At 48.1% G+C, this 27,048-nt stretch overlaps 1 protein-coding gene across 8 annotated transcripts in view; it reads left to right on the top strand.

The window, feature by feature from the left end:
* Positions 1–5,851, top strand: part of EPN2 (epsin 2) — an 81,007-nt gene extending 75,156 nt beyond the window's left edge. For all 8 annotated transcript variants that reach the window (XM_037910458.2, XM_043523223.1, XM_037910456.2 and 5 more), the window contains one exon: positions 1,741–5,851. In XM_037910458.2, coding sequence (XP_037766386.1) covers positions 1,741–2,078 — 338 coding nt within the window. In that variant the 3' untranslated portion in view covers positions 2,079–5,851. The remainder of the gene's footprint in view (positions 1–1,740) is intronic.
* Positions 5,852–27,048: the final 21,197 nt, after the last annotated feature.

Here is a 27,048-nt window from a genome sequence, read left to right as displayed (position 1 = left end):
AGTTGAAGATGCTGAGATTCGCAGGCAAAACTGAGAGTCCCCGCTGCCAGCCCAAGGGAGCCAGAGCAGCACTGGGGTCTGCACTGCTTTCCTGTAAGTTTTGGGTACTGTTTTCACACCCCCTCCCCTGGCTGGGGGGAGGTTGGGAGGCTGTTTTTGCATGACCCCCCTCCCCCCGCCCTCCAGGAGGGGGACATGCTGTTTTCACCTTCAGCCCATCCCCACCCCACTCGGGAGGAGGACAAACATGCCCTGCAAGAAGTTGCCTGCAGGGAAGCTGCCTAGCTGCCTCTGGAACCTGGCCCGAAGTGTGACTTGCTGGAGCTGTGTTTTGTTCAGAGTTACGAACGTTTGAGTTATGGACAACCTTCATTCCCGAGCTTCTGTTGTAGAAGTGTTGTCACTGAAGTGCTGTAGCGGCAGTATTCGAAGTGTAGACCTGACCGTAAGCTCTTCTGAAGATTTCACCATTAGCCTCTCTCTACAAAATCTGTTTTTGTCTTCAGTCTCTCCCCCCAGCCCTGGCACCGTTCTTCAGGCAATTTTATTGACGACATGGGAAATAACTGTTTTCATTAATGCTGCCAGCAGTAACAGAGTGCAAACAAACTGTGTTAAGGGGAGGTGAAGCCTGGTTGTGCTCACTCCAGTCCACATTTCAGTAGGATGTGGCGGTGCCATAAATAGGTCGTCCCCTCATCTGATCAAAAAGAAGCCCTTGGAAACTAATCTGCTATCGTAGTTCTCCTGCAAAAAGGCCTGTACTGTAGTAGCATTTATGACTCTTTATGGTAAAGACTATGTGGTGTTGCCACGGTAAACAAATAGAAGAAAACGCTTACTTTAGTATCTTTATGTGCACTGAAACTTCTGTACGTGGTAACCTGCTGTGCGTTAAGATTATTTAAAATGCTGGTAGTTTGTCTTCAATATTTTTTAAAAAATATTTGTTTATGAAATTCCTTAAAATATTGGGGAAAACAGAATCATGAACAATGGTTCTGAGCAGCCTAGCACTATTCAGCTGTCATATCTGTCATTAGCAGTTGCTAGAAAAAGTTTACACGGGTTCACTGGGCCATCCAAATAAGTCTAAACATCTATGGCATAAAGAATGTATAGTCTTGGCAGTGGTTCAAAGACTTCAAATGCTGGGAAAGTTCTTTGCTTTTTCCAGCTTTACTGTAATTCGGAAACTGCTTGTTTACATTATGAATTCCTGACAAATCTCAGAGCCAAATACCTGAACAGCTTCTAAACTGAGTGAAATGGCTAAAATCTTGGGAGGAGAGGGAGGGAGAACAAATGTACAGTAGCTTAAATGCAATAAACCAATAAAAATAACCTGTAATTATCTGTTGCAACATATCATCAGAATGTCATGTTCAGGCACACTCCTGATTGATGAATTCAGAATCTGTTTGTACAGCTCATCTTACAGAAGACTACCCATCGGTGTTGTGGTATTCTGCTGGCATTCTTAAAGATATAGTGGGACAAATTATAATTATATGTCCACTGAAGTAAATGGAATTTGTGCCACTGACAGAGACGTGGCCCAGTATATGTCAATGGTATTGTAAAAGAGATTTGCATTAGAAGTGTTTGTTCTTTCGGGGTGGTTGTTTTTTTTCCTGAGGGGAGGGGAAGGGCAGTATTATCTGTAAATATATATGGCATGCCTGCAAAACCTTGACCTTTCTGAAGCTGCATTCTTTTTTTTCTCTCTCTTCAAACTAGGGACAGTTACAGCACCAACTCCAATCAACCCCTTCCAAGTGAATCAGCCCCAGCCCCTCACACTAAATCAGATGAGAGCAAGTCCCGTGATGGGCACGAGTCCTTCTTTTAATGCTGTGCCAGCAATGAGCATGGAGCCAATACCTCTGTCTTCCATGGCACCGGTGGCTGTGGGAATGGCGCCGTTACCAGCTATGGGCACCATGGCATCTATCACTCGAATGGGCCAGGGGATGAACATGAGCATTGCAGGATCAATGACCCAGCCTCTTCATAGTACGGGAATCCCTCCATCGGCATCCCAGCCCACAAATACAACTAACCCTTTCCTCCTATAAAAACCCAATCGAAGGAACTTTCTTTTCATAATGTTTCCAAGCTGAAGTCTTTGGGGAAAAACGAACAGGATCTGCTTGGACTGAATGGCGTGTAAGCGACTTGGAAGTAGATTTGCAGTTTACAGTTACGAACTTTGAAGAGTTGTCTATACTTACCAGTTAATCTAAATCTAGTCTTTGCTACAGACGGTACCTTACTTTGGCTTGTTGAGCATTACATGAAATGTTCAGACTTTTCACCAAAGTTAGATTATGCCCATTTTGTTACTTTAACCATTTCAATACACTTTCTAGGGAGAACCTGCCATTTTAAACTCCATTTGCTATTTTGTAGATGTCAGATAATGTGCTGGATCCTAAAATTACTATTACCTACATCTATCATTTCCCATGTTCATATGATAGACCTGAGACTCGGAGTGCTAGTGAATGTTTTTGCACATAACTATATACAGTTCTAGACTGTTGGTTCACCCATAGTCCTTATTCTTAGAAGAGGGCCCAGAAGTCTGGTTTTACGCATTAAACATTGCAACACAAAATCTCACCGCTTTCTTATCGGCAGTTTGACTGAGAAAGCAAGCTTGTCTCGAAAGGAAAAAAAAAAAAAGCTGAAGAAAATTCTCAAGTTGTCAAGTATAACGTGTGCTGTTGTATGCAGTGTTGAATTGTACACTACTATCTAAGGACTATAAAGGAACTTCCCGTGAGTGGCATGCTGCACTCGTGCTAAATGAGTGTTCTGCTCTGTGCTTGTCCAGTAGTGACTTCGTTTGGAAGTGATTGTGTGTATTTTATTTTTATTTGACTTACAATGTGAGATGAAAGAAAAACAAAATACATCGGGACAACTTTGAATTCAGTTTCGTTGGGGCAAGCTTTAAAACTAATTCAGGCTTAACCTTGCTATATGCAGTTACTCTTGTATACTTTTGCACATATTTTGTTTTTAGTACAGTTTCATATTTGAGTCTGCAGAATAACCGAATAGTCTTTTTTTTTTCTAATTTTTATAATGTGGTTCTTATTTAACTGTCTAGGTTTGATAGACTTTTATCAGGTCAGGCTGAAAAATTAAGATATTGGCCAATGTCATTTTTATGGGTTAATGCCCTCCTTTTATTTATGGTTTTAGCTCTTTGTTTCTGTAAAGAAAATGTAAAAGGGAAGATTAACACTAAAATATTTTATTTTTGAATTAAGACTTTATAATGACATTTAAAACAAATTCTCATGACTAATTACTTTTTAGAGGAAATGAATTTGAACATATTACTTAAGACTACGTTTAGAAAACACTAATGCTGCCTTTCCTTTAATTCACTCCCCATTTTCTCACGATTACCAAAATGGACAAACTTCTAGCCTCTTTAAGATAATCATGAGGCTGTTTTCCCTGTTGTAATCGTGACTTCTTGACATTTTAAAAATTCTAAGTCTATGAAAGTGACTCATGAATCTGACCAGCTGATGTTTTTAACTAACGGTGCACTCCATGCCAATGGCTGGTTCCATTGACAACTGTTAACTTTGAACGATAGAGTTTTAACTCGCATGTCTTGGATTCATCAGCACTAAACGGTGCGCAGGTTTCAGTCAGCGTTACTGGCATAAACCTGGCCTTCTCTAAGATGGCAACATTTTAAAAGCTCTCTTTTCACATGGTATGCAAACATACACCGGGCACATTTAGGGGAATGTCCTAGAGCTTGTAACTTCAATTGGGGCATCTCTGCCTATGAACTGTTGTACTTTTTGGTGGCCTTTCCCTGGATTACAAAAAAGCTGAAACAAATTAATGGCAGAACTCCACTTTCTGGTGTAATTATACTATGTGGATTGTAATAGCCCACATTAGTGTGCCATATAAAGGAAGGACTGACTGGTGTGAAAGGAACTGGATTTGTATACTTTTGCCAGAGTAAAACTGGCTCAAAAACCATCGTAACCAGCGTACAGTCACACATTTTAGATGTGTAGGTTGGAGTAGATCTCAGTGTATGGAAAGCTGAATGCATGGGTATTTCTATGCAGATTGTTCTATCCTCTTGTTGCTATTGGGTTTACAAGTAGGTTTCAGAATATTAACCTGCTCATATTTTATGTAGGAGGAAAAATGACTGTCCACTCCCAGAAAGTCTTCAAAAACAAATCGTCCGTGTTGTCTTTCAAAATAAGGAAAAAGACTTTTTGGACGTTATTAATCAGTATAGGCCGGGAAGGGCATAATTCTTGCTAGCAGTAGGAACTCTTATGGGTTGTGATATAAGCAAATGGAAAAAAAAAAATTTCCAATTGGTCTAGGCAAGATTTACTCCATGTTGTTTTCAGTTTAATTTTCTCAGCTATGGAGTTAGTTCATTTGATATTTTCCCAGGCTTTCGGTCAGTCAGTTGCTTGTATGTGCCAAGTGTAGATGAGGGCAGCATCCATTCAGTCAACAGGTTCTGACTGCAACCTCTGAAAGACTTTAGATAGGTTCGTTTTGAGGCAGGATGGACCTGGTCATATTTGTAATTCTTTTAAAATCATCTGCAGCTCAGAGTAATGAGCTACCCTCCTGGAGTGATAAAAATCTACTATGGACCTGGTAGGGAACTTACATGCCCTGGTTGAATAAAGCTGCCGAGTGGCAAATTGTGGCTTTTACCAGCCCGCTTTTGTAGGAGCGATACGACTTTTTACATACATTGCACAATACACCGTGGCCAGGCACACCGTCTGAGCAGTGATAAGCACGTCTCATGGTGCTGCAGAGCCCTCAGCCAAGGAAGTTAACGACCTTAAGATCCCCAGCCTGAAGTGTGTGTTGGGATACGAAATCAAATAAAAATGAGACCACGCAGGTGGTTTGGTAAATATCTTTTTGTTTCTTCGATAGTAGGCATACCTGTGTCTGCAAAGATCTCATGCATACTGGTGGCTATAAACAGCGATGAAAGGTTGTTTTTGCCCTAGCCAATCAAAGCATCGGTTGTGTCCAGAATGTTAAATCCATTTCATGGTCACATTCTGAATAGTGGTTAAACTGATTTTCTTTCTTTCTTTCTTTATTTTTTTGATGGAGCACATCATGTGTACCTGATCTCATTCACACTCTCATTTCTCCAGACACCCCTCCCCCCCCCCGATAATACGGTGCTTTTGATTTAAACTGTTAGTATCCCAGAATAGCCTTACTGGTCAAATTGACCAAAGATAAATAGTGTTAATTATTTTGTAAAAGCATCTTGGTATAATTTTAAGCCCAAAAATAAGCTCAGTTATTTATTCAGTTTTATACTATGTAAAAACTAAAATGTCTTGAGGGGACCGGGAAGGGAGACCATAGTGGGTTGTGCTGTTTACAGTCTCTTTGAAGTCCCATAGCTAAGACCGCTTTTGTTATCAATCTTCCCTTTACTGTTGCCGTTTCTAATGTGTACTGTATGTATTAATATTGCACAAATTGTGGAGAAATATACAGTTTATTTTTCACAGCAGAATCTCACAAAACTCGCTTCCTTTACAAGTGTTACAATTGAAATATTTACCAAACTGGTTTCATAATACTGGGAGCAGGCTGCTTTTTTGAATTTGTGCTGACTATTGACATTATTTACTGTATAAATATAATTTATCGTTTGTACTATTGCACCATAATGTTCCGTATCTTTGTGTCATTTTTTTCCCTAGCAATGTCACACAAATGTGATATTTAACAATGCCATGAGAACAGTGGAAAGACAAGGGGTTGTAGGCGACGGGTCAGAATTAAAATTGTATTGCTTATATCCTAGAGTTGCGTTCCTTTTCTGCTCAAGTGTAGCATTCGCATCCTATTTAAAAGGGATACGTTTTTAAAAGGATGTCATTTTAGGATGTGGTCCAGTATTCCTGGAAGGCAATGGGTTGGCTCCGACCTTGAAAAGCCTAAGGTAAAAATCCAGATCCCAAGCTATATCTAACAACGGTTTAGAGCAGTGGTTCTCAAACTTTTGTGCTGGTGACCCCTTTCACATAGCAAGCCTCTGACCCTCCCACAATAAATTAAAAACACTTTTTTAATATATATAACCCCATTATAAATGCTGGAGGCAAAGCGGGGTTTGGGGCGGAGGCTGACCGCTCGGGACCCCTCATGTAATAACCTCGCCAACCCCCTGAGGGGTCCCGACCCCTAGTTTGAGAACCCCTGGTTTAGAGTAATCATTCTCATAGTTGTGAGTCTGGTTTCCCTTGCAGGTTCTGGTCCCTTTCATGGTCAGAAGCAGCAAGCCCTGGGAAAAATGAGTATTTTTTTAAAGAGACCATCCTCATTTGGTTCAAATTCAGCGGATAGTCCTTGGTAATCCAGTAAAACAGAAATGTTGGTAGCCTGGCCCTGGCCACGTGGCTAAAAGCTATTCTAAATAGCACCAGCTTTTAAAAAACACTTTCACTTACATCAGAGGAGGCCTGAATAGTTCTGCATGTACCAAGCGTGAAATGTTAAAAGTCTGGTGAAGCCTTAGAATCCTAGAATATCAGGGTTGGAAGGGACCTCAGGAGGTCACCTAGTCCAACCCCCTGTTTTCCCAGAATTGGGGCCAGGGATCTTTCCGGGGCACAAGCCAACCACTCTGCGACATGAAGTAGGAAAAAACTGGCAGGCTATTCCAGAATTGTCCACTATGGGACAGCATGCACCTTTCTCCGTGGCCAGCACCATATTCTTGTGGCTGAGGATGGGTGTGGGACTTAGATGGAGTACTGGTCTGATTAACATGGCACCTGTAAGTTAGAAAGGCAACCTGCTGGATTTGTCAGAGACTTTACTGATAGAAAATTCATAGTGGATAATAGCCTAGAAAATTTTCCAAGTCCCCCTGTGCTTGCACTGTACACACGATGTGCGATTAAAAGGAGTATTATCAAGCAGGCCAGAGGGTCGGGTAATACGGATGTACGTTGAAGCAAAGATAGATGCAAGATCAAGAGGGATATAGAGGAGGGAGGGAAAGGTCGGCATGAGTCTATGCAGCATCTTGAAGGTGAACTTTGTACTGGACTCTGCAATGTGCAATAATCAGTGGAGATTCAAGGGTGGGTGTGATGCGCACTCTCACATCAGCAGCTGTCGAAAGCTCTGCAATTCCTTGTGAACCGTGCTTCCCATAAAGAAAAGGAGGACTTGTGGGACCTTAGAGACTAACCAGTTTATTTGAGCGTAAGCTTGCGTGAGCTACAGCTCACTTCATCGGTTGCAACCGATGCGCTTCCCATGTTCGCAGTCCTTTGTATTTATCCTGTCTTTAGTGTTGGCATTGCCTGCTGATGACCTTAATTGAAGTGGCCTAGCAGACCTGTTAACCCCGAGCCTGCCTGCATTTGGCTGGTGATTTCAGTTTCTGATGCTGGATGTTCGAAATGGAGGTCTACTTCATTGCCAGGCCGTTTCGAGAGCTCTTTGGCAGGAAACACTCCACGATTTCTGTAGTCGCTGCTTGCTGCCAATCAGTCTGATTAGCAGCAATCCGCTAATGGTAAAATTGCTGTTGTGTCAGGAATGCTCATGTTAGGAAGGGGTGGGGGTGGGGAAGACGTAGCTTTCTATGTAACATCTCATCTCACATTTGTGGAGGGTAGGCCATTAAACCCGCTGTCACCTGTGCCTGTAGATGGGAATATTCCACGAATCCATCACTACAGTGACACTCCAATTCCCCTGGGGCAGCTCTGCTCACCTCTTTGATTCATTTGACTTCAGTCTCTGCATGTGAAATGAACCGATAAACAAGCCATCTGCTACCAGAGATGACAGCCCAGATCTCTTTCCCTTCTGGTGCTGCTTTTTCTCACAGGTTGCTTACCTTCTGCTCCTATGGACAGCGACTCTTTTGTGTGTTCATCGTAATTCCTCTGGCCATTTCCCCCCTTCTTGTGAATGTTGTTTGTTGTTTTGCTATGGTGCCCATCCCAGCCCCTGAGACTCCCTGAGACGCGCTCGACTGTGGGAATACATTTTAGATGCACATCAGCTAGGAATTGGGTCTATTTAAATTGGTTGTTAAATCTTTCCTACCGCAGGCGAGATGTCCCAGTTATTTAGCAAGGGCTTGAACTGGAAATTTGATGATGGCTTGTAGCATTTTAAAAAAAAGTACCTGACCATCACAGTCCTTTGTAAGCCAAAGGGGCCACTGAGGGCAGCATCATTGAATGGATAAGGCATTGGACTGGAGGTCAGTTTTGTTCTGTTCCCAGCTGAGACCGTTCTGCTCTTGGACCATGGGCGAGGCACTTGCCCCCTGTTTCCATTTCTCCTTCTGCAAAAGGGAGAAGTGTGATCATGTGGATTGTTGCAGCACCTCGGAGGCCCAAGCCTGAGTCGACTGGCACCGGCCAGCCCTGGGTTTTTCTTTGCTGTGTGGGCGCACCCCGAGTTATTTTAAAATTGGACTTGTTGCGTTCGGTATCCTATCCTGATGTCCGTACGCATTGAGCTGACCGAAAATGCCTTAGGACTGTGTGAGCTAATGATTTGGCAAGACTTTGAGAGCTGATTGCAGTCTACATTGAGAACACTGAACTGAGCTCACATGCATCACTGAGCCTTCTAAAGGAGGCTGCCAGCCTCCTTCCAGGTATACTTCACTGTCACATCTTTGAATTCGGACACGATTGAGCTAATAAATATAGGAAGTTTATTTTAGAGCTAAGGATTGTAAATAGCTAACCGCCAGTGTTGTACAGGGTTGTAACAATCCCAGCTCGTAAGGCTGACTGTCAATTGATTGTAAACTGTAATCGCTGGGGACGTGGCATTTCAATGAATTTAAATACCCTGTCCCCATTCCCTTTGGTGCTTTAAAAATCCCTGGCAATTACCCATTACACTGGTTAATAGGCAGCAGTCTGGGGATCAATAGGGGATTGGCAATCAACCAGTGTAATCCAGCTGAGTTTTCTGCAAAGGTCAAAATGGTAAATTGTAAGTGGCTGGGAGAATTGGAAATAACGTGTGTGCAGAGCAATCGGGATCCGATAACCAGAATGTAGAAGCTGTGCAAATCTCCAATTCCCTGGATGTTTTTTAAAACAACTATAACCACAAAGATGCAACAATATAAATTTAACATTTTGGTCTCAAATTACCTGAGTGGGAATGTGGGAGCAGTTCTGAGATGAGGCTACAGGAATGGGGTGTTCTCTGCCCCATCTACCCCTCCCCCCCGGCTCTCTGACCCCTGACCGCCCTGGGACCCCGCCCCATCCAACCACCCCTTCTCCCTGACTGCCCCCGGACGCCCTGCCCCTAACTGCCCCCCACCACCCCATCCAACCCCCCCCATCTCCTTCGTGACTGCCCGCCCCCTGGACCCCTGCCCCATCCAACCCCCTCCCCGCAACCATCACCAGAATCCCCGCCCCTAACTGCCTCCCGCCACCCCATCCAACCCCTCCTCTCCTTCCTGACTGCCCCCCCCAGGACTCCTGCTCCCATTCAACCCCCCTGTTGCCCGCCCTCTGACCACCCTGACCCCGATCCACACCCACACCCCCAGCTCCTGACCACCCCCCGAACTTCCCATCCCTTTATCCAACCCCTCACTCCCTGCCCCCTTACCGTGCTGCCTGGAGCACGGGTGGCTGGCGGCGTGGCTGCCCCAGGACAGGCAGCCGCGCCACTCAGCACAGAGCACCGGGTCAGGCTGGGCTCTGCACCAGCACTGCCCCAGGAGCTCGCAGCCCCATGCTCAGAGCACGGTGCCGAAGGCACAGTGAGCTGAGGCTGCGGGGTGGGGGAGGGGCTAGCCTCCTGGGCCAGGAGCTCAGGGGCCGAGCAGGACAGTCCTGCGGGCCAGATGTGGCCTGCGGGCTGTAGTTTGCCCACCTCTGATCTAGCTTCTACAGAGGTGGGCCCAGCAAGGCTAGAAGAACCAAACTGCTAGAGATATGCAATGATGTAATCGACATGATTTTCTCCCACTGGTACAATTTCAATAGAACAGTGTGTTATGGACCATCTTCCATGGCACGTTACCTTCTCTTAAAAATTATAACTGTTCTGTAATATTTTATCCAAATAAATCCTTAAATATCATTTGATGAAAAAACGGTTTGTGATTTCTTGTGCCTCTCACAGTTTCAAGGGAATGTCTGAGGAGTAACTTCAGAGCTTCTAAGTGATTCAGGAAAAAAGTTTTCCTGGCTGACGTGCCTCAGTTACTGGGTGTGTGTACTGAAACTGCGATGGTACAAACTCGATCATGCTTCCTTTCAAGTGCCCGCCTCCCAGGTGCTTAATAGTCTGTCCCAACTTGTATTTAGCTCAGACACGCTGCTTCCTTCCCCAGACCTAAAGAAGAGCTCTGTGTACCTCAAAAGCTTGTATTTTCCACCAACAGAAGTTGGTCCAATAAAAGTGAATACCTCACCCACCGTCTCTCATAAGTGAATGAGCCAGGTTCACCTCACCTGCAAACCAAATGTATTACTGAAATCTTGGATAACCGTGTAATGCTTTGCACTTCTTTTTAGCATACCTCAGTGGAGTATTCTAAAATACTTTAGAATGGTAGCGTCCCCCTCGAGACGAGAATGCCGCAGCAATTTACCAGTGCACCGCACTTGGGGGCAGAAAGTGGGGTATAGTACTGTATACAGATGAAACTGCAGGGGAAAACCAAGTAGTCAGGAAATAATTACCTGATGGTTTTTGAGCATTATGCATTTTAAAAGCACTATGCAAACCTTCAATAATTTCTCAGTGCTTGAGGTAAGTGATTTCCCATTTTCAGATGGAAAGATCAGCAGAGAACTTGATTTATTCAAGGCCCCAACAAGTCAGCGCGAGACCCTGGATTAGCATTCTGGGCTCCCAGCCCAGCTCGGCCTGAAATCTGACCAGTGTTAGCACCTCTGCTCTGACAGGTAAACCTGTGGGCACTTCAACTTGTGTTCACGTGAGGGCCTTGGTTTTAAATCTCACCTAAATCCAGTACGTCTAGCAGGACAGTGCCTCCTGGTGCCGTCCCTGGACATTGGCTCTGCACTGACTCAAAAGGAAAGAGACACCTAAAGAGGATTGGGATCCATGGATTAGAACCACAAATTGTCGTTCCTCCGTGGATAATGTTGAGACACGGTATAAAGCACCTAATGCTACCGCAATATTACAAGGTGTCAACGCTACAAAAGCAGCCAAGCCAGTTGGAGCACACCTAAAATTTTACAGTGTAAATGGGACCTCAGCGGCGCTCCATAACTAGGCAATACCTTGTGCCTGGTTATGGTTCCTGCTTGCAGCATGGCTGGGTCCTGTCCAGATTCGAGATATTAACTGTGGCTGAACAGGTCAGGGGACAGCCATGTTTTAACCGGGCAGCCTGGCTGTTGTGTTTGCAGCACAGGAGGGGGGCCCTTCCTTCGCTTCAGTCCAGAATCTAGAACTTATTTTACAGATGGAGAAACTGAGGCAGAGGGAAGCCTGAATAGCTTGGGCTACACAGGAGATCTGTGGCAGAGCTAGGAACAGAACCCAGACCTGCTTCTGGAGAGGAAACGTGGCCTGGTGGTTAGAGCGCTGGCCTAGGTGTTGGGACCCCAGGGCTCAGCCCCCTGCTCTGCCACAGATTTCCCATGTGACCTTGGGCAAGCTGCTTAGGCACCGTGCCTCCAAAGTGCTCAGCCCCCTAACTCCCACTGGAGTCCATCCTTTGAGGGTCTGGGATGAAGGGCAAGTCTACGCTAGAGGATCGTTGACCTCAGTTACGTTGACGTATGGCCACCGCAGTAATTGCAAGGCTTGTGCATCTCCATGCCGCGCTCCTGGTGTCGGCGGTGCGGGTCCTCACCAGGCACCCTTGCACCGATTGAACTGTCAGCGTGGAGCAGCGTGGGACGGCTCCTGACGGGCAGTGCCGGTGGATGAAAGCATCTCAGCGGTTCTCAACCTGTGGCCCAATCAGCACACAGCTGCAGCCCATGTGACATCCTCAGGGCTGAACCGGTAGGGTATATATTGTGTGGCTGTGGCCCACGTAACGCACAGAGAGCTGCATATGCGGCCCACAGCGGTAAACAGGTTGAGAACCACTGGTCTCCACGGACGCTGCGTCGAACTAGCTGCATCGACGCTGACTGGACGCCTCTCGCGGAGGTGGAGTTAGGTCGGTGTAGTGGGCCAGTTACATGGGTGACATTTTAGTGCAGACGCTTACAGAGATAAGTTGATGGAAGCTGCCTTATGTTGGCCTAACTCTGCAGTGTAGACCAGGCTTAGTCTTTGTGTTCCATTTCCCGGCAGGGAAATGGGGAAATAAGCATTGCCTTAATGGGGGTGTGGAGAATAAAGATTACGGAGCCTAACCCTGGGCCCCAAGGTTTGGAAATCTTGGCCTAAATTAAGTAGTTTCTGTTATTTGTTAACCTGCATGGCCGACTTGGCTCTGAAGGCTGGAGACTCTGGAAGGGTCTTCCCTAAAACTGTCCTGTGTTGTTTTCCAGAGACAATGATCTCCCCCTGGTGGAGTAAATGAGTATAGCTGAAGCCTCTCCGGAACAGCTGCGCTCCGCATTTCATAAAGACCCACCGTTCTCGAAAGAAAATCAAATGTGAAAATAACGTAGGGCCAGAACACAGTTACCGCCGAGATCTGTCTTAGAAAGGTGGATTTAACTGTCATGCTGTCCAGGCAACCCTTCACTTGCCCTTTTGAGACGTTCTAGCCAAAAGGATTAATTTCATTTTAGTCGTGTTAGTTATTTAAAATAATCAGCAAGAAGCCTTGGCAGGTTCTGCGTATGAGGCTTTAGTTAGAGCTTGTGTGTCTAAGTCCCTTTCTCTTTGTTTTCTGCCCTGAGGTCTTTAGAGAATTTGAGAGCATTAAAGCTTGGGGTGAGTTCCTAACTGTCGTCCGATGTTTTGTGTGTGTTCTCCCTGTGTGCTGCCCCAGCTCTGCGCAGACAGCCAGCACAGCAGATCTCGAGCGAACCACCAAATGACCACAAGATCCGTTAAGGTGCAAAGGCGCTCGGTCAGGTTTATTGTCGACAAAGCACGGTGCTCATGCCCCGGCTCAGTGAGTACAAGGACACTAACACACGTATGCCTGTGGCAATGAACGCAGCTCAATCAGTGGTGGGACTTTCCACTGTCCCCTCGGCTGGACAAAGACACTGCCTCTGAGATACATCTTTTTCACCAATAAAAACAAATTATGTATCACCCCTCTGCCATAGTTAAGTGCCACCCTCTGACATGGCTAACCATCACCCATTACCTTGTACCTGATGGTTTGATCAGAACATTTTTATCCGTGCTGTCATCCTGACCTTAACTTTAGGATGGGTCAGTGTGTTTCTGTTATCTTTGGGGAATGTGCTCATATCCAGGTGTTCTGGTACCACCTTTCTGGAATGTTTGTGTATATTTTCTTATGCTTAGCTCTACTTAGGAATGTGTTTCTGCAATATCAGCCCCGTTCTTGCCAGATTCTGTGAGCAGGACGTGCCTCTTGCTCACAACTTAACTTTGCTTTATATTAGCAAGTTTTGACCATTACTTAAGCCCAGGCCTCATGTTTCAGGCCCTCTTCGTACTACATTTCCCCACTTTTTGTCTTTTCATGGGGAGGACACTTACCCATCGTCCCGGAAAAGCATAATGCATGGACAGAAGATGACCCAGTGGGCTAAACACTGTTATGTGGTTACCTTACCTTATCCATACGTTCATGCAGATGATACAAAGCTGGGAGGTATTGCTAATTTAGAGAAGGATAGGGATACCCTACAGGAGGATCTGGATGACCTTGTAAACTGGAGTAATAGGAATAGGATGAAATTTAATAGTGAGAAGTGTAAGGTCATGCATTTAGGGATTAATAACAAGAATTTTAGTTATAAGCTAGGGACGCATCAACTAGAAGTAACGGAGGAGGAAAAGGACCTTGGAGTATTGGTTGATCATAGGATGACTATGAGCTGCCAATGTGATATGGCTGTGAAAAAAGCTAATGTCGTCTTGGGATGCATCAGGAGAGGTATTTCCAGTAGGGATAAGGAGGTCTTAGTACCGTTATATAAGGCACTGGTGAGACCTCACCTGGAGTACTGTGTGCAGTTCTGGTCTCCCATGTTTAAGAAGGATGAATTCAAACTGGAACAGGTACAGAGAAGGGCTACTAGGATGATCCGAGGAATGGAAAACTTGTCTTATGAAAGGAGACTCAGGGAGCTTGGCTTGTTTAGCCTAACTAAAAGAAGGTTGAGGGGAGATATGATTGCTCTCTATAAATATATCAGAGGGATAAATACCAGAGAGGGAGAGGAATTATTTAAACTCAGTACCAATGTGGACACAAGAACAAATGGATATAAACTGGCCACTAGGAAATTTAGATTAGAAATTAGACGAAGGTTTCTAACCATCAGAGGAGTGAAGTTTTGGAATAGCCTTCCGAGGGAAGTAGTGGGGGCAAAAGATCTATCTTGCTTTAAGATTAAACTCGATAAGTTTATGGAGGAGATGGTATGATGGGATAACATGGCTTTGGTAATTAAATATTCATGGTAAATAGGCCCAATGGCCTGTGATGGGTTTTAGATGGGGTAAGATCCAAGTTACCCGGGAAAGAATTTTCTGTAGTATCTGGCTGATGAATCTTGCCCATATGCTCAGGGTTTAGCTGATCGCCATATTTGGGGTCGGGAAGGAATTTTCCTCCAGGGCAGATTGGAAGGCCCTGGAGGTTTTTCGCCTTCCTCTGTAGCATGGGGCACGGATCACTTGCTGGAGGATTCTCTGCTCCTTGAGGTCTTTAAACTACAATTTGAGGACTTCAATAGCACAGATATAGGTGTGAGGTTTTTTTGGTGGGAGTGGTGGGTGAAATTCTGTGGCCTGCGTTGTGCAGGAGGTCAGACTAGATGATCATAATGGTCCCTTCTGACCTAAATATCTATGAATCTATGAATCTATGCCCCGCCTGTCCTTTCGTCTGCACATTCCCTCATGCAACTGATGGACAGATTTTAGATTTTGATTGATTGTAATCCCTTATGATGGGCCTGGGAATGTTAGGCCCGGAACTTTGATTGAGGAATATCGTTCTCTGACTGAGCCTTGGCACGTCCATGTAATTAATATATAGGGATGATATAGATAAGGGATTTATATGTGTGTTGTGTGTACATATGCATAGCATGTCTGGGTACATAAACCACCACCTTATACTCGAGCATAACCATTCTTTTTCAATTTGGTATTGTGATTTGGCCCTTGTGGTACTGCAGATAGCAACACACTTTTATTAGGGCAATTACAGTTAGCATTTGTATTATTATTAATAGTCGGCTGAGTGTTTTGAAATACTGGGATAGGGATTATTAGAGTGTGTCCCACAGTGCTACATACATATATATATGAAGTAAAACAGAAATCGGTAGTGTTACTACTCCAAATGAGGCCTTTATATAGAAATGTCTTGTAATTAGAAGACTGTACTGTCCATCCACATTATAGATTACCCTTACTGCTGGTTGTCAACCTCTGGTAAGCTTTTGTGGGCAGGAAACAGGAGGGGTTAGCTTCTCTGTTCCATGGGTTGAACTGCTCTGTGATATACCAGCAGCTGACGTGGATCCAGCTGTTTCTTATAGCTGCTGTCTTCCCGATAACCTAGTGACTGGATAGTAACCAATTTACGAAATATTGCTGTGTCAGGATTTAGTGTTGGCATCCAGACACCGAACAAGATTGTTTGGAATAATGTGCCTCAGTTAGGGTGCCAGGTTTCAGAGTAGCAGCCGTGTTAGTCTGTATTCGCAAAAAGAACAGGAGGACTTGTGGCACCTTAGAGACTAACCAATCTAGTTGAGCATAAGCTTTCGTGAGCTACAGCTCACTTCATTGGATGCCGTGTCACTGACCCCAGAGTGTGATGGGTACTAACAGGGAATTTGTTTACCCAGTTTGTAGTTCCATGTAACTTTAAATTTTTTTTTTTTACCAATTTGTGTTTTTTTTCTTTCCTTTATGTTGTTTGCTGATTTTTACCTGTGTGTTGGTTAAACAGTTTCGCAAGGTTGTGCACATGATGTACAGCAAGAATATGGTAATACAGCAAGCACACAGTTGCTTTTACATAGTAGCCAAGTTTAAATTAACCGACCGTGGTTTTCAGCTTATTGCCAGCTTAACTGTCCATGTCGGGTGGACTGAGGTGTATTTGACTTTGTATTTATAAAGCACTTCATTTTTTATTTTTTGTTATGGCTGGGGATTTCCTCACTGTATTCTGATATTTTCTGGTGTCTTTGTGGTGTGATCTAGAATATCAGGGTTGGAAGGGACCTCAGGAGGTCATCTAGTCCCACCCCCTGCTCAAAGCAGGACCCATCCCCAACTAAATCATCCCATATCTTCTGGTGTTTTTGGTTTGTGGGATGCAACCTTAAACAGGGATGCAACCTTAAACCTTATTATTTAACACAATAAAGTTTTTTGTTTTACATTTTTTTGTTTGTTTTCAGTAGCCCATATTTAATACGCTTATTAACTTGGTCTCTATTACATTGTAAACACCCTACATCTTTTATAACACAAGCTATACTTTTGCAATAGTTGTAGAGACATTCACTCTTACTTGAGGTTCATTAGTAATATTTTATACTAAACTTTTATACTAAATATTTTATACTAAGGCTTACCTGCTAAAATAGAGGCTCACAATCTTTGGTGAGAAGGTGTATTGCTTTCCCCTGCTGAGTACTTGGTTTTAGCAGGAGTTAGTGAAGTCATTTTTACCAAGCTTTCTAGAGTTAATTTGCTTGTGATACCAATTCCACGGTTACCTGTTTAGAAGCACAAACGTTAACAGCCACTGCTTCCATTTAACACACCATAAAAGAGAAGTGTATAAAGTTAAACCAAAATACATTTTAAATGCAAGTATGTGCAAACACTTTGAGGGTATTAAATTTTCATGACGCTTCGCTGTGTTTGTGAGACAAAGGTGGAAACCTGTTGAAATGGTTCGGCTAGCTTTATGCGTAAATTGCTGTTTTAAAACATTTTTTACCACAATAGTCTTATCACTATATTTCAAAGTGCAAACAAGTTTATCAAAACCCAAACAAGAAATTGGCATTTTGTGAATATTACCTTTACCTTAATGTTGAGGTTTCCCCTTACATTTTTTGTTAGAATAAAAAATAAAAATAAAATTAAAATTAAAAATAAAAACCAAAAACCTCAACATTAAGGTAAAGGTCGGGGCGGACGAGCTTCACTGAACCAAGAAGAAAATAAATCTTTCTTGAGCCAGGAATCGCTCTCTGTAAAGTCAAGCCCAGCGGTTGGGGTTGCTAAAGGTGTTGTAGGCTCTTTGTGATGGTTTCTTGGCAGACAGCTTCCTTTCAGTGACAAGCTCATTTCAGTGGGCAAAGCCCTGCTCCCCACCCGGAGGTGCCTATTTCCAGATTGCTCCTCAGAGTTGGCTTTTGCCTTTGCCCAACTCTGCTCCTACGGCCTGGCCTCAGTTGCCCTGTAAATAACTGAAATTGCCATGGGGTCAGGAAGGTTAGTCAGACCTGAGCACCCTCCCGCACCCCAACTTCCTCCTGGAGCCCGTACCCTGCACTCCAAACCCCTTGCCCCCAGCCCGGAGCCCACTCCTGCACCCCAAACCCCTCATCCCTGGGCCCACCCTAGAGTCTGTACCCCCTGCCAGAGCCCTCACCCCCTCCTGCACCTCAACCCCTTGCCGCAGCCCAGTGAAAATGAGCGAGTGAGCAAGGGTGGGGGAGAGCGAGCAATGGAGGGGGGGGGATGGAGTGAGAGGAGGTGGGGCTGGAGAGAAGGGGTGGGACGGGTGGGGCAAGGGCGTTCAGTTTTCTGCCATCAGAAAGTTGGCAACTCTAGCAACACAACCTTCCTGAAGTTGGGGGGGAAGCAGTAAATACGGGGGCAAAGGGCCATTTGCCATGTTGAGAGAGATTTCTGATGGCCCTTCCTTTTTCCAGTGGGCACAATAGGTGGGAAAAGATAAGAAGGAACAAGGAGGCGAAGAAAAAAATCCCTAATCCAGACACTGCAAAGGGAAAATTGAACTGTTTTGGATCCCTGACAGCCAGGACAGGAACGTTCCCGTTTTATCTTGAAAACCCCTGTGGCAAACCTGAGCTGTGGGATTTCTCGCTGGCTCGAAGGGTCAGCTCTTCGGGGCCGTGATCTCAGGTCTGCAAAGGGCCCTTTGGTGGGTCACCCCTGCGGTCTCGACTGGGAGCTCTCGAGGGCAGGGGCCGTGGCTGTATCTCCTGTCAAGAGCCTAGCGTGGCTTTGGATGTAACAAGAAGCGTGCGTGGTGCGGACAGAGAGATCCACCCGCTTTCCCACGGCACAGGCCACACGTATGGGGTTCCTACCACCACCTAAGGTGCCATGGCGACCTGCAAATGGCCGATGCTCCTGCAGAAACGAAGGCGGGGGAGGTTTAGCGGTGAGAGCACGGGCAGTGGAGCAAAGGCTCCTGGGTTCTGTTCTGGGCTGTGGAACCGATTTGCTCCGCACCTCAGTGTTTCCTTGTGTAAAATGGGAACTCCAGGTGCCCCTGGGACTCAGCTAATGAATGTCTGTAGAGGGCTGGAGAGCCTCGGATGAATCACGCTGAGGACAAGGGAGCAGTACTTACTTCTTAGAGGCTCCAACTGAGATCACGGCCCCATTGTGCTAGGTGCTGTACATACACATTGTGACAGACCGTCCCTGCCCCAAAGAGCTTGCCGTAGACAGAAGAAGGGAGCATAGTCACCCCTATTTTACAGCTTGGGAACAGGTGCACCGATGAAGTGACTCTCTCGGGATTACCCAGGAAATGTGTCACAGCTGGAAATTGAACCCAGGTCTCCTGGCAGCTGGGCCAGTGCCTGAGCCACACAGTCCTCCTCATAAAATCATAGAATATCAGCGTTGAAAGGGACCTCAGGAGGTCATCTAGTCCAACCCCCTGCTCAAAGCAGGACCAATCCCCAACTAAATCATCCCACCCAGGGCTTTGTCAAGCCTGACCTTAAAAACTTCTAAGGAAGGAGATTCCACCACCTCCCTAGGTAACGCATTCCAGTGTTTCACCACCCTCCTAGTGAAAAAGCTTTTCCTAATATCCAACCTAAACCTCCCCCACTGCAACTTGAGACCATTACTCCTTGTCCTGTCATCTTCTACCACTGAGAATAGTCTAGAACTATCCTCTCTGGAACCACCTCTCAGGTAGTTGAAAGCAGCTATCAAATCCCCCCTCATTCTTCTCTTCTGCAGACTAAACAATCCCAGTTCCCTCAGCCTCTCCTCATAATTTTTGTTGCCCTTCGCTGGACTCTCTCCAGTTTTTCCACATCCTTCTCGTAGTGTGGGGCCCAAAACTGGACACAGTACTCCAGATGAGGCCTCACCAATGTCGAATAGAGGGGAACGATCACGTCCCTCGATTTGCTGGCTATGCCCCTACTTATACAGCCCAAAATGCCATTGGCCTTCTTGGCAACAAGGGCACACTGTTGACTCATATCCAGCTTCTCGTCCACTGTCACCCCTAGGTCCTTTTCCGCAGAACTGCTGCCGAGCCATTCGGTCCCTAGTCTGTAGCGGTGCATGGATTCTTCCATCCTAAGTGCAGGACTCTGCACTTGTCCTTGTTGAACCTCATCAGATTTCTTTTGGCCCAATCCTCCAATTTGTCTAGGTCCCTCTGTATCCTATCCCTACCCTCCAGCGTATCTACCTCTCCTCCCAGTTTAGTGTCATCTGCAAACTTGCTGAGGGTGCAATTCACGCCATCCTCCAGATCATTAATGAAGATATTGAACAAAACTGGCCCCAGGACCGACCCCTGGGGCACTCCACTTGACACCGGCTGCCAAATAGACATGGAGCCATTGATCACTACCCGCTGAGCCCGACAATCTAGCCAACTTTCTACCCACCTTATAGTGCATTCATCCAGCCCATACTTCTTTAACTTGCTGACAAGAATGCTGTGGGAGACCGTGTCAAAAGCTTTGCTAAAGTCAAGAAACAATACATCCACTGCTTTCCCTTCATCCACAGAACCAGTAATCTCATCATAGAAGGCGATTAGATTAGTCAGGCATGACCTTCCCTTGGTGAATCCATGCTGACTGTTCCTGATCACTTTCCTCTCGTGTAAGTGCTTCAGGATTGATCCTGTTCCCCTCCCACCTCCTGCTTGTAAGTGCCCACGGGGAGTGGGCCGATGAGCTCTGCACCTGTAACGCCTGGAGGCCTCCCTCTATGCAGCAGGCCATTGACCAGGTTCTGAGCCAGTACCTGATCCTGAAATCCACCAGCAGAGTCTGTTGTGCAAACACCCCTACCGATGCGGCAAGAAGCCATGACCCATTGAATCCTCTGGAAAGTCCGCCTGCTCCAGCAATCAGTGAAAGGCTGCGAAGCAAGAAGGGCAGCGATGAACTGGCATTAAATCGCGTTTTCTTACTGGCGAGCGAGCATGTGGCTGCAGGGTGACTAGAGCCTTGTCAGCAGAGCGCTCTGGGTACAATAGCATTGCCTCTGGTGCCGTGCAGGGCCGTGAGCCAGAGTCCACGAAAGGCCAGGCGCATTGGAGCAGGCCTTCGATTCTGTTCGCATCCATGTCATTTTAAAGCGTCCCTTTAAGAACATGCACTTTATGCTGCTTGCTATGTGGCCTCCCTTTAAAAAACGATCAGCTTGGGGTGTTTCTTTCAGATCCCAAGTGGTCTGTCCCGTCCCGTGGGTGGAGAATGTTGGTGTCAAAACCAAAATGTACAACTGCGACTGTGTCCACTACACCCAGGCAAGGAGAATAGATCAGCTGCAGACGTAGCTGCGGCTCGAAGGGGCTGCGATTCGAAGCAAGTTCTGGCTCGGTTCTGAATTCTGCGCCCAGCTTTGGCGAGTCCCGGCGTGTCCCTCGCTTCCCTCCGCACAGGCCAGGCCGCAGCCCTCCCTAGCGTTGAGCCTCTCGCCCTCACTCCTCGTCCCCAGGCTACCATGGCGCGGAGCTCGGGGTCAGCCGAATGGAGCCGAGGGTTGCCATAAACAAGCAGCCCCTCTGATGTCCTCCTCGCCGTGGAAACGGGGCGCCGTACAACTGAATGGGCTGGAACCGTTTTAGCAGGTGGTTTTTTCATAACGGGCAAGGCAACGACACAACCAGGGGCAGCGATGCAGCCCCAGTACCAGCCCTGCTGCTGCTGCAGCGAGGGGGCAAACGCAGCCACCCGTGGGTGCTGGCCAGCTGGGCGGTGTGTGCAAAGAGCAAAGGGCATGGGTTGATGAGGAGGAGAAGCACAGGCAGCTGAAAGGGAGGTGGGGAGGGGAAGCTGCAGCCTCGAGGGCTGCTGAGTCCAATTATCTAGCAATGGGTAGGTGCAGCACCGCCCCCTGAGGCATGGAACCAGAGCTGCTCTGCCATGTGTCACAGGCTCCCTACTGCTAGCGGTGATTCGCCTTCAGCTCAGGCGCTCGGGGCCTGGGATCATGGAGCCTGCCGCTGCTGTGACATTCCCAGTGGCCGTGGCATGTGAAGATGGGCACAGATCTGTTGGAATATTGCCCTCTGCTCTGCCTCTCTCCAGTTTTGGAATCGGTTTCTAGCCCCTTCCCCCAGGCCCCTCTCCCATGTCAGACTCCTTTGTGTTACTGATAGAATGACCCAGAGCCCACCAGCCCTGGCAGCTGGCTTGGTTTGAAATCCAAACTCACCGCTGGCACCTGTGCTCTGCAGCTTGAGCCAACCCCGTCTCTGGCTAGTCTGAAAGCCAGCTGCAGCTGCTTGCAAGTGCCCTTGGGCCGGGTCTGGCTAGGAATCCACTTCAGCAGCAACCCCTGGCCTGTGCGATAGCAACGGCCTGTGTGCTATTGTCCTCGCTCCCGTGGAATAGAAATAACCAAGGCAGATGAATAGCTGCCCTCAGGCGTCACCGCTGCCCGGTCCCCCTGTCATGGGATAGACGGAGAGGGCTCACTCCACACCAGCTGCTGGGTCCCTGGGAGATGAAGTTTTCCAACTAATGCTGTCGTTGGGTGGTTGCCTGAGACAGATGGTGCTGGGGACCGTGAGAAAGTACCCTGGAGCCCCAGGGGACTCCCCGAGCCATCCAGTGCGAGGGCATCACAGCAGGAATGGAGGGACCCCGGCCATTGTCTCTCCAGGAAGCCGTTCACTAAAAACTCAGCTCTGTTGTTGTCACTGAGGGTTTGCAAAGGAGGCTGATCGCAGGAGCCAAACCCCAGGCCCCCGCGCCCTGGGGGAAGAGGCGGAGATGTCTTCGCTGTTCTGGACAGGGCTAATCAGCTGCCAAGTAAACACCAGTTCCAGCGGGGAGTGTGCGTGTGTGTGTATGAGAGAGAGCCTGTGGGCCCCCATCTCCTGGGAAGCAGCCTGGAGCAGGACACAGAGGTTAGGAGTTCTCTGAACAGGCTGCTGAATCCAGTTTTATCCCAGGAACTGGCAGAACATGGCAGACGGGCTGAAAGACAGCTCCTCTTTCTATGCAATGCCCCCTAGCGCCATGGCTTGGGAGGGTCTCCGAGGGAAGCCTGCCCCCTCCTGAGCCACCCACGTCACTTCCTGCAGCACCCTGGCTGGCTGGAGCATAGGCCCAGGAGCCAGGACAGCTGTCCTCTGCTCCTACTGCCCTAGCTGACGGGACAGTCCATTAATGTTTAGAAAGGGCTGTCGGCCCCTCGCAGCCATCTCTTCTAGAAGTGCCACAGATCTGGTGCTTTGCTGGGCTCCCGGCCAGCTGCTGACCCGGTTTCCAGGAGCTCTCAGTACAGAACTGTAGCATGGGGCTGCCACCTCTGAGGTACAAAAAACCAGGCCCTCTGGGTTGATCCTGAGCCCATCAGACTGGGCAGCTGGCAGGGAGGACTCTCAGCCTCACGGATTTTCCCAGGACTGCTACCCAAAAGAGGGGATGATCCCAGGAGAAGATGGTCAGGTGGCAACACTCCTGCCCCACAGCACCCAGCTGTGTTACCACGGCGCTTGTGGGTCCTGGGTCTGTACGCAGGGCTGCCATGACTGCACCAGCCAGTCTCACTACAGGGCCTGGTCTGCTAATCCTAGAGGCAGCATGACCTAGTGGGTAGGGTGTTATACCAATAAAATAAAAACCAGCAGGATCTTATTGAAGAGGAAAAGGCAAAATACCACATTTATTGTGAATACAGAAAGAATCATAGTAAGCAGTTAGTTATAGCTATAACATTCCATTCCATCTCATATTTATTCACACATTCATTCATACACACACACACACACACACACACAGGTTCTGCAAGGTTGTTATCATAGTTACCAGCCTTAGAGTTGCTCATGCCAAGCCACTGGCCAGGTGGCCTGGACACGAGGAAGGAGCAGAGCCTTGTCAGATGCTCATCTCATGCTCCTGGAACTTGGTTTTCAGAATCAGACTCCCCAAAGTTCTCACTTTCTAGAGTCCATTTTTATAGGAATTTCTTCCTATGCCAGTCTATGGGAATTGCTTCATCATGCTGTTGCTGAAGCAATCAACAGATGGCACATTCCTGACGGCTCCGTGCTGCCAGATGTTATCTTGTTCTTTGGTTCTCCCATTCTTGAGGCTGTTGGCTGGATTCCAGTCTGCCCCGGGGGGGGGGGGGGGGTGTCCTCTGGTTATTTCCACTTGACGCCTTCTTCAGCCGAGGGACACTGGATTCTTAGGCTGGCACCTCCCTGATCATTCAGTTATTATCCACACCAAGCATCCATCCACATACATCCTCTATCTCTATTTTAATCACAATTGTTAATACAACAAAAGGGCGGGGAGTCTCTGGGTGCTGTTTCTGTTGTTAGAGCATTGCTTTGAGTCTCTCTCTCTGTGAATTGCTTTGAGAACAGACTCTGTCTTAGAATGTACTAACGCAATTAGCAGCTTGCAAGTTTCACACAGAGAGGGAGAGAAACAGTACCAAAAACCAAGAGACCTCTTAATTAGTAATACCCTGGAATTTAAACTATGGGGAATCAAACTCATTTGTGATTTTAATACAGAACTTCTTTAATATGATCCAACAAGGGCACTGCACCTCAGGGGGCCTGAATTCTATTAGCAGCTCAGCAGACAGCTCCGGGCAGCGGTGTGTGTGTGTGGGGAGAATGGGGGCGCCTGATATGGAGAGCAGGGGGGAAATGGGAGCACACACAGAGCCCCCGCCATGGAGGGAAAATTGGGGACCGTGGGACCATGTGGAGCCCCTGGCATGGAGGTGAGGGGGGAATGGGGGAGTGGTGCAGCCAGAACCTCTGGCAGGGGGGTGAACAAAGAGCCCCTGCTATGTGGGGGAGGAATGGGGGGTACACACAGCTCCTGGTGCAAGGAAATAGGGGGAACTTAGTATGGGGGAAGGAGAGTCTTATGGAGTCCTAGCCATGGGGGTATGGGAATTGGGGTGCACACACAGCCGCTGGCTTGGGGGTAGGGGGGAGGCGTTGCAGTGAGTCCCTGAAATTGAGGGAGAGGGGAGGGTGGCACCCAGGGATCCTATGGGGGGGATGCAAGGAGCCCCTGGGGTGTGCAGTGAGCTAGGCCAACCCTTGCTATGAAGTACGCCCCCCCCCCCCCGACTCCCCACCCCCAATAATACTGATCTTTATTGGGTCGAGCCCTGATGATCTTGCTCAGTTTTCAATTCCTCCTTGTGCGGGCAAAACTCCCTTTGATTTCCCTGGGAACTTTGCCCAAGCAAGAACCGAGCTTCGGCCACTGACCCAACGTCCCAAGAGAAACCTGAAAATGCACCGGGTCTCGGGCCCGGCTACACGCTCAGCCCAGGAATTGGGCCGTCTTCCGGGGGGGATGGAGGGGGTGCTCGTGGCCTCTCCCTCCAGGGCTCCAAGCAGCTCGGAGACTTTGCCATGTCTGGGCAGCGACGTGTCAGACTAACGACACGCCGTCAATAAAAATGACCACCCATTTCCCCCTCACCACACAAGCCAGGCTGATGAGCTGTGATGGGCACCTGGGTTAGGCTGGGACTGCAAAGACCCCAGGGCCTCGCCTGCCCGCAATCTGTGCGTTCGAGAAGCTGCGGGTGCGGGTTCAGGGCAGCTCTGTGAGCTGGAGTTAATGCAGCGTTCGTCTTGTAACCCCTGCCTTAAATGAAGCTTGTAGTTAACGAACGTTAGAAGCACAGGAAATTAAAAATCCAGGCTCCCCTTAAAAAAAACCCCAACCATTGGAAAGCAGGGCAAAGTACAGCTAAAGTCACCCAATCAACCTTAACTCTGCCCCCGACACCCTCTGTACCTGACGAGTGCCCAGCTTCAGACTTAAATCCCGGGGAGGTGTGTCCTTGCACATGCAGCATGTGAGCTGGACCCATCGAATGAAGGACGATACGCCCTGTGTAGACCACTGGAGCACTTGACATGTCATCTGGACGTTCTTTGGAGAAGGACTTCGTAGCCGGCGGTTCTCTAAGTGCCTCAGTTATATACATTTGCCGAGTTTGCCTGTGAACATGACCCAGCCGGGCTGAGTCGGGTCTTTCTGGCATCAGTGTGTTTGTGAGGCGGAGCGGTGGCTCTCGTTCCTCTCCCAGGCTCTCGTTCCTCTCTCAGCTCGGCATAGCAGCGGTCCTCGAGCGTGGTGGCTTGCCCTGAACCCCGTCACTCCTTCGAAGGACGTTCCGGTGGCTGGAGGGTTGTACAGCGAGAGTGCAGCACAGCGTGGTTAGCAGCTCCAGAGGGCGCCCTGGGCCGCATCCTCAGGGCCAGCCAAGCTGTGCGGGCAGAGGGAATGAAGGGTCAGCTACGCCGGCTTCATGCTGCTAGCTCATTGCAAAGCAGGTGGACAAGCAAGAGGGGCAGGTAAGGCTCAGGCTCTGTTCGGTGAGCCCAGCTGCAGCTGTGTAAACAGCTGTGGGCACCCAGAGTGGCAAAGGGATTTAAATTCAGCCCCCCTGCTGGGAGGGACTGCCACCGGGGCTGGATTGGGGAAAATCTCAGCCGGGGCTTTAAAATGCATCCTCCTGAGCCAGGTAATCATCACTGGGCTCATTACACGCAGAAAGGGGACAGGATTTGCCCACGATCACATACCGTGTCCCTGGCACAACCCCAGGCTCCTGGTCCTGTGCTTTAATGACTAGCCCCCTCCTTCCGCCTAACAGTGCCAGAGGCTAGCGCTGGTCGTGTGAGAAGAGCTAGGAGTCCTGCCTGAGCTCGCTGAGGAATGCGCCCGCCGGCAGGTTGCCCTGGCTTTGAGAGGACAAAGCGATAGAAATGAACTGACACCCACTGGCAGCTCCCACCCCTGACGGGCAGCAGGAAGGAAGGTCTCCCTTCAATACCCTCTGAGTCCCAGGCACGGCGCATCTCAAACAGTGCCCCCGCTCCCCCCGACGTGCACCACACACCTGCCTTAATTGGACCCTTACAAGCTTTGTCCTGCTGTGTGAGATGAGGCCAGACTATTGCCAAGGCAAAGTCTTTGACCTGTGGCTTGGGATGAGCTGCCACAGAAATAGGGGGAATGTAGGTCCGGCCACAGACTGGACCCTCTGCTTACAGCTCCTTGGGTCTCATTCTGACACCAGCATCAGCTCCTATGGGGACGATTCCACCCCCCAGGTGGTGGCGAGATGGAGGGCTTACAAACACACCTCTCAAGATGGCTACCAGAACACCGGCCTTCTTCTCGTGCCAGCCACAGGCCCGCATCGGGCAGAAAGGCTGCAGCGTTAAGTCTCCTTGGGCGAGATCCTCTTCAGGCGCCCAAATCCAACACTTAGGAGCCACCGATGTTCTCAAACCCATCGCTCAGCTGCTGCCTGGTCCTGTAGGTGCCTAAAGAGACCCCCAAGTGCCTGTTTCTGCTGGCAGGAGCATGCAAAGCCTCCTGATGCCGCCCTGCAGCTAATGAGCTGCTCAGAGCCCGAGCTCTTGCCTACGGACTTCTCGGAGCTGGT

The sequence above is a fragment of the Chelonia mydas genome, chromosome 10 (assembly GCF_015237465.2).
Source record: "Chelonia mydas isolate rCheMyd1 chromosome 10, rCheMyd1.pri.v2, whole genome shotgun sequence".
Taxonomy (NCBI): Eukaryota; Metazoa; Chordata; order Testudines; family Cheloniidae; genus Chelonia; species Chelonia mydas.
Note: the sequence above shows the minus strand (reverse complement) of the source record. Positions and strands in the feature narration are given on the sequence as shown.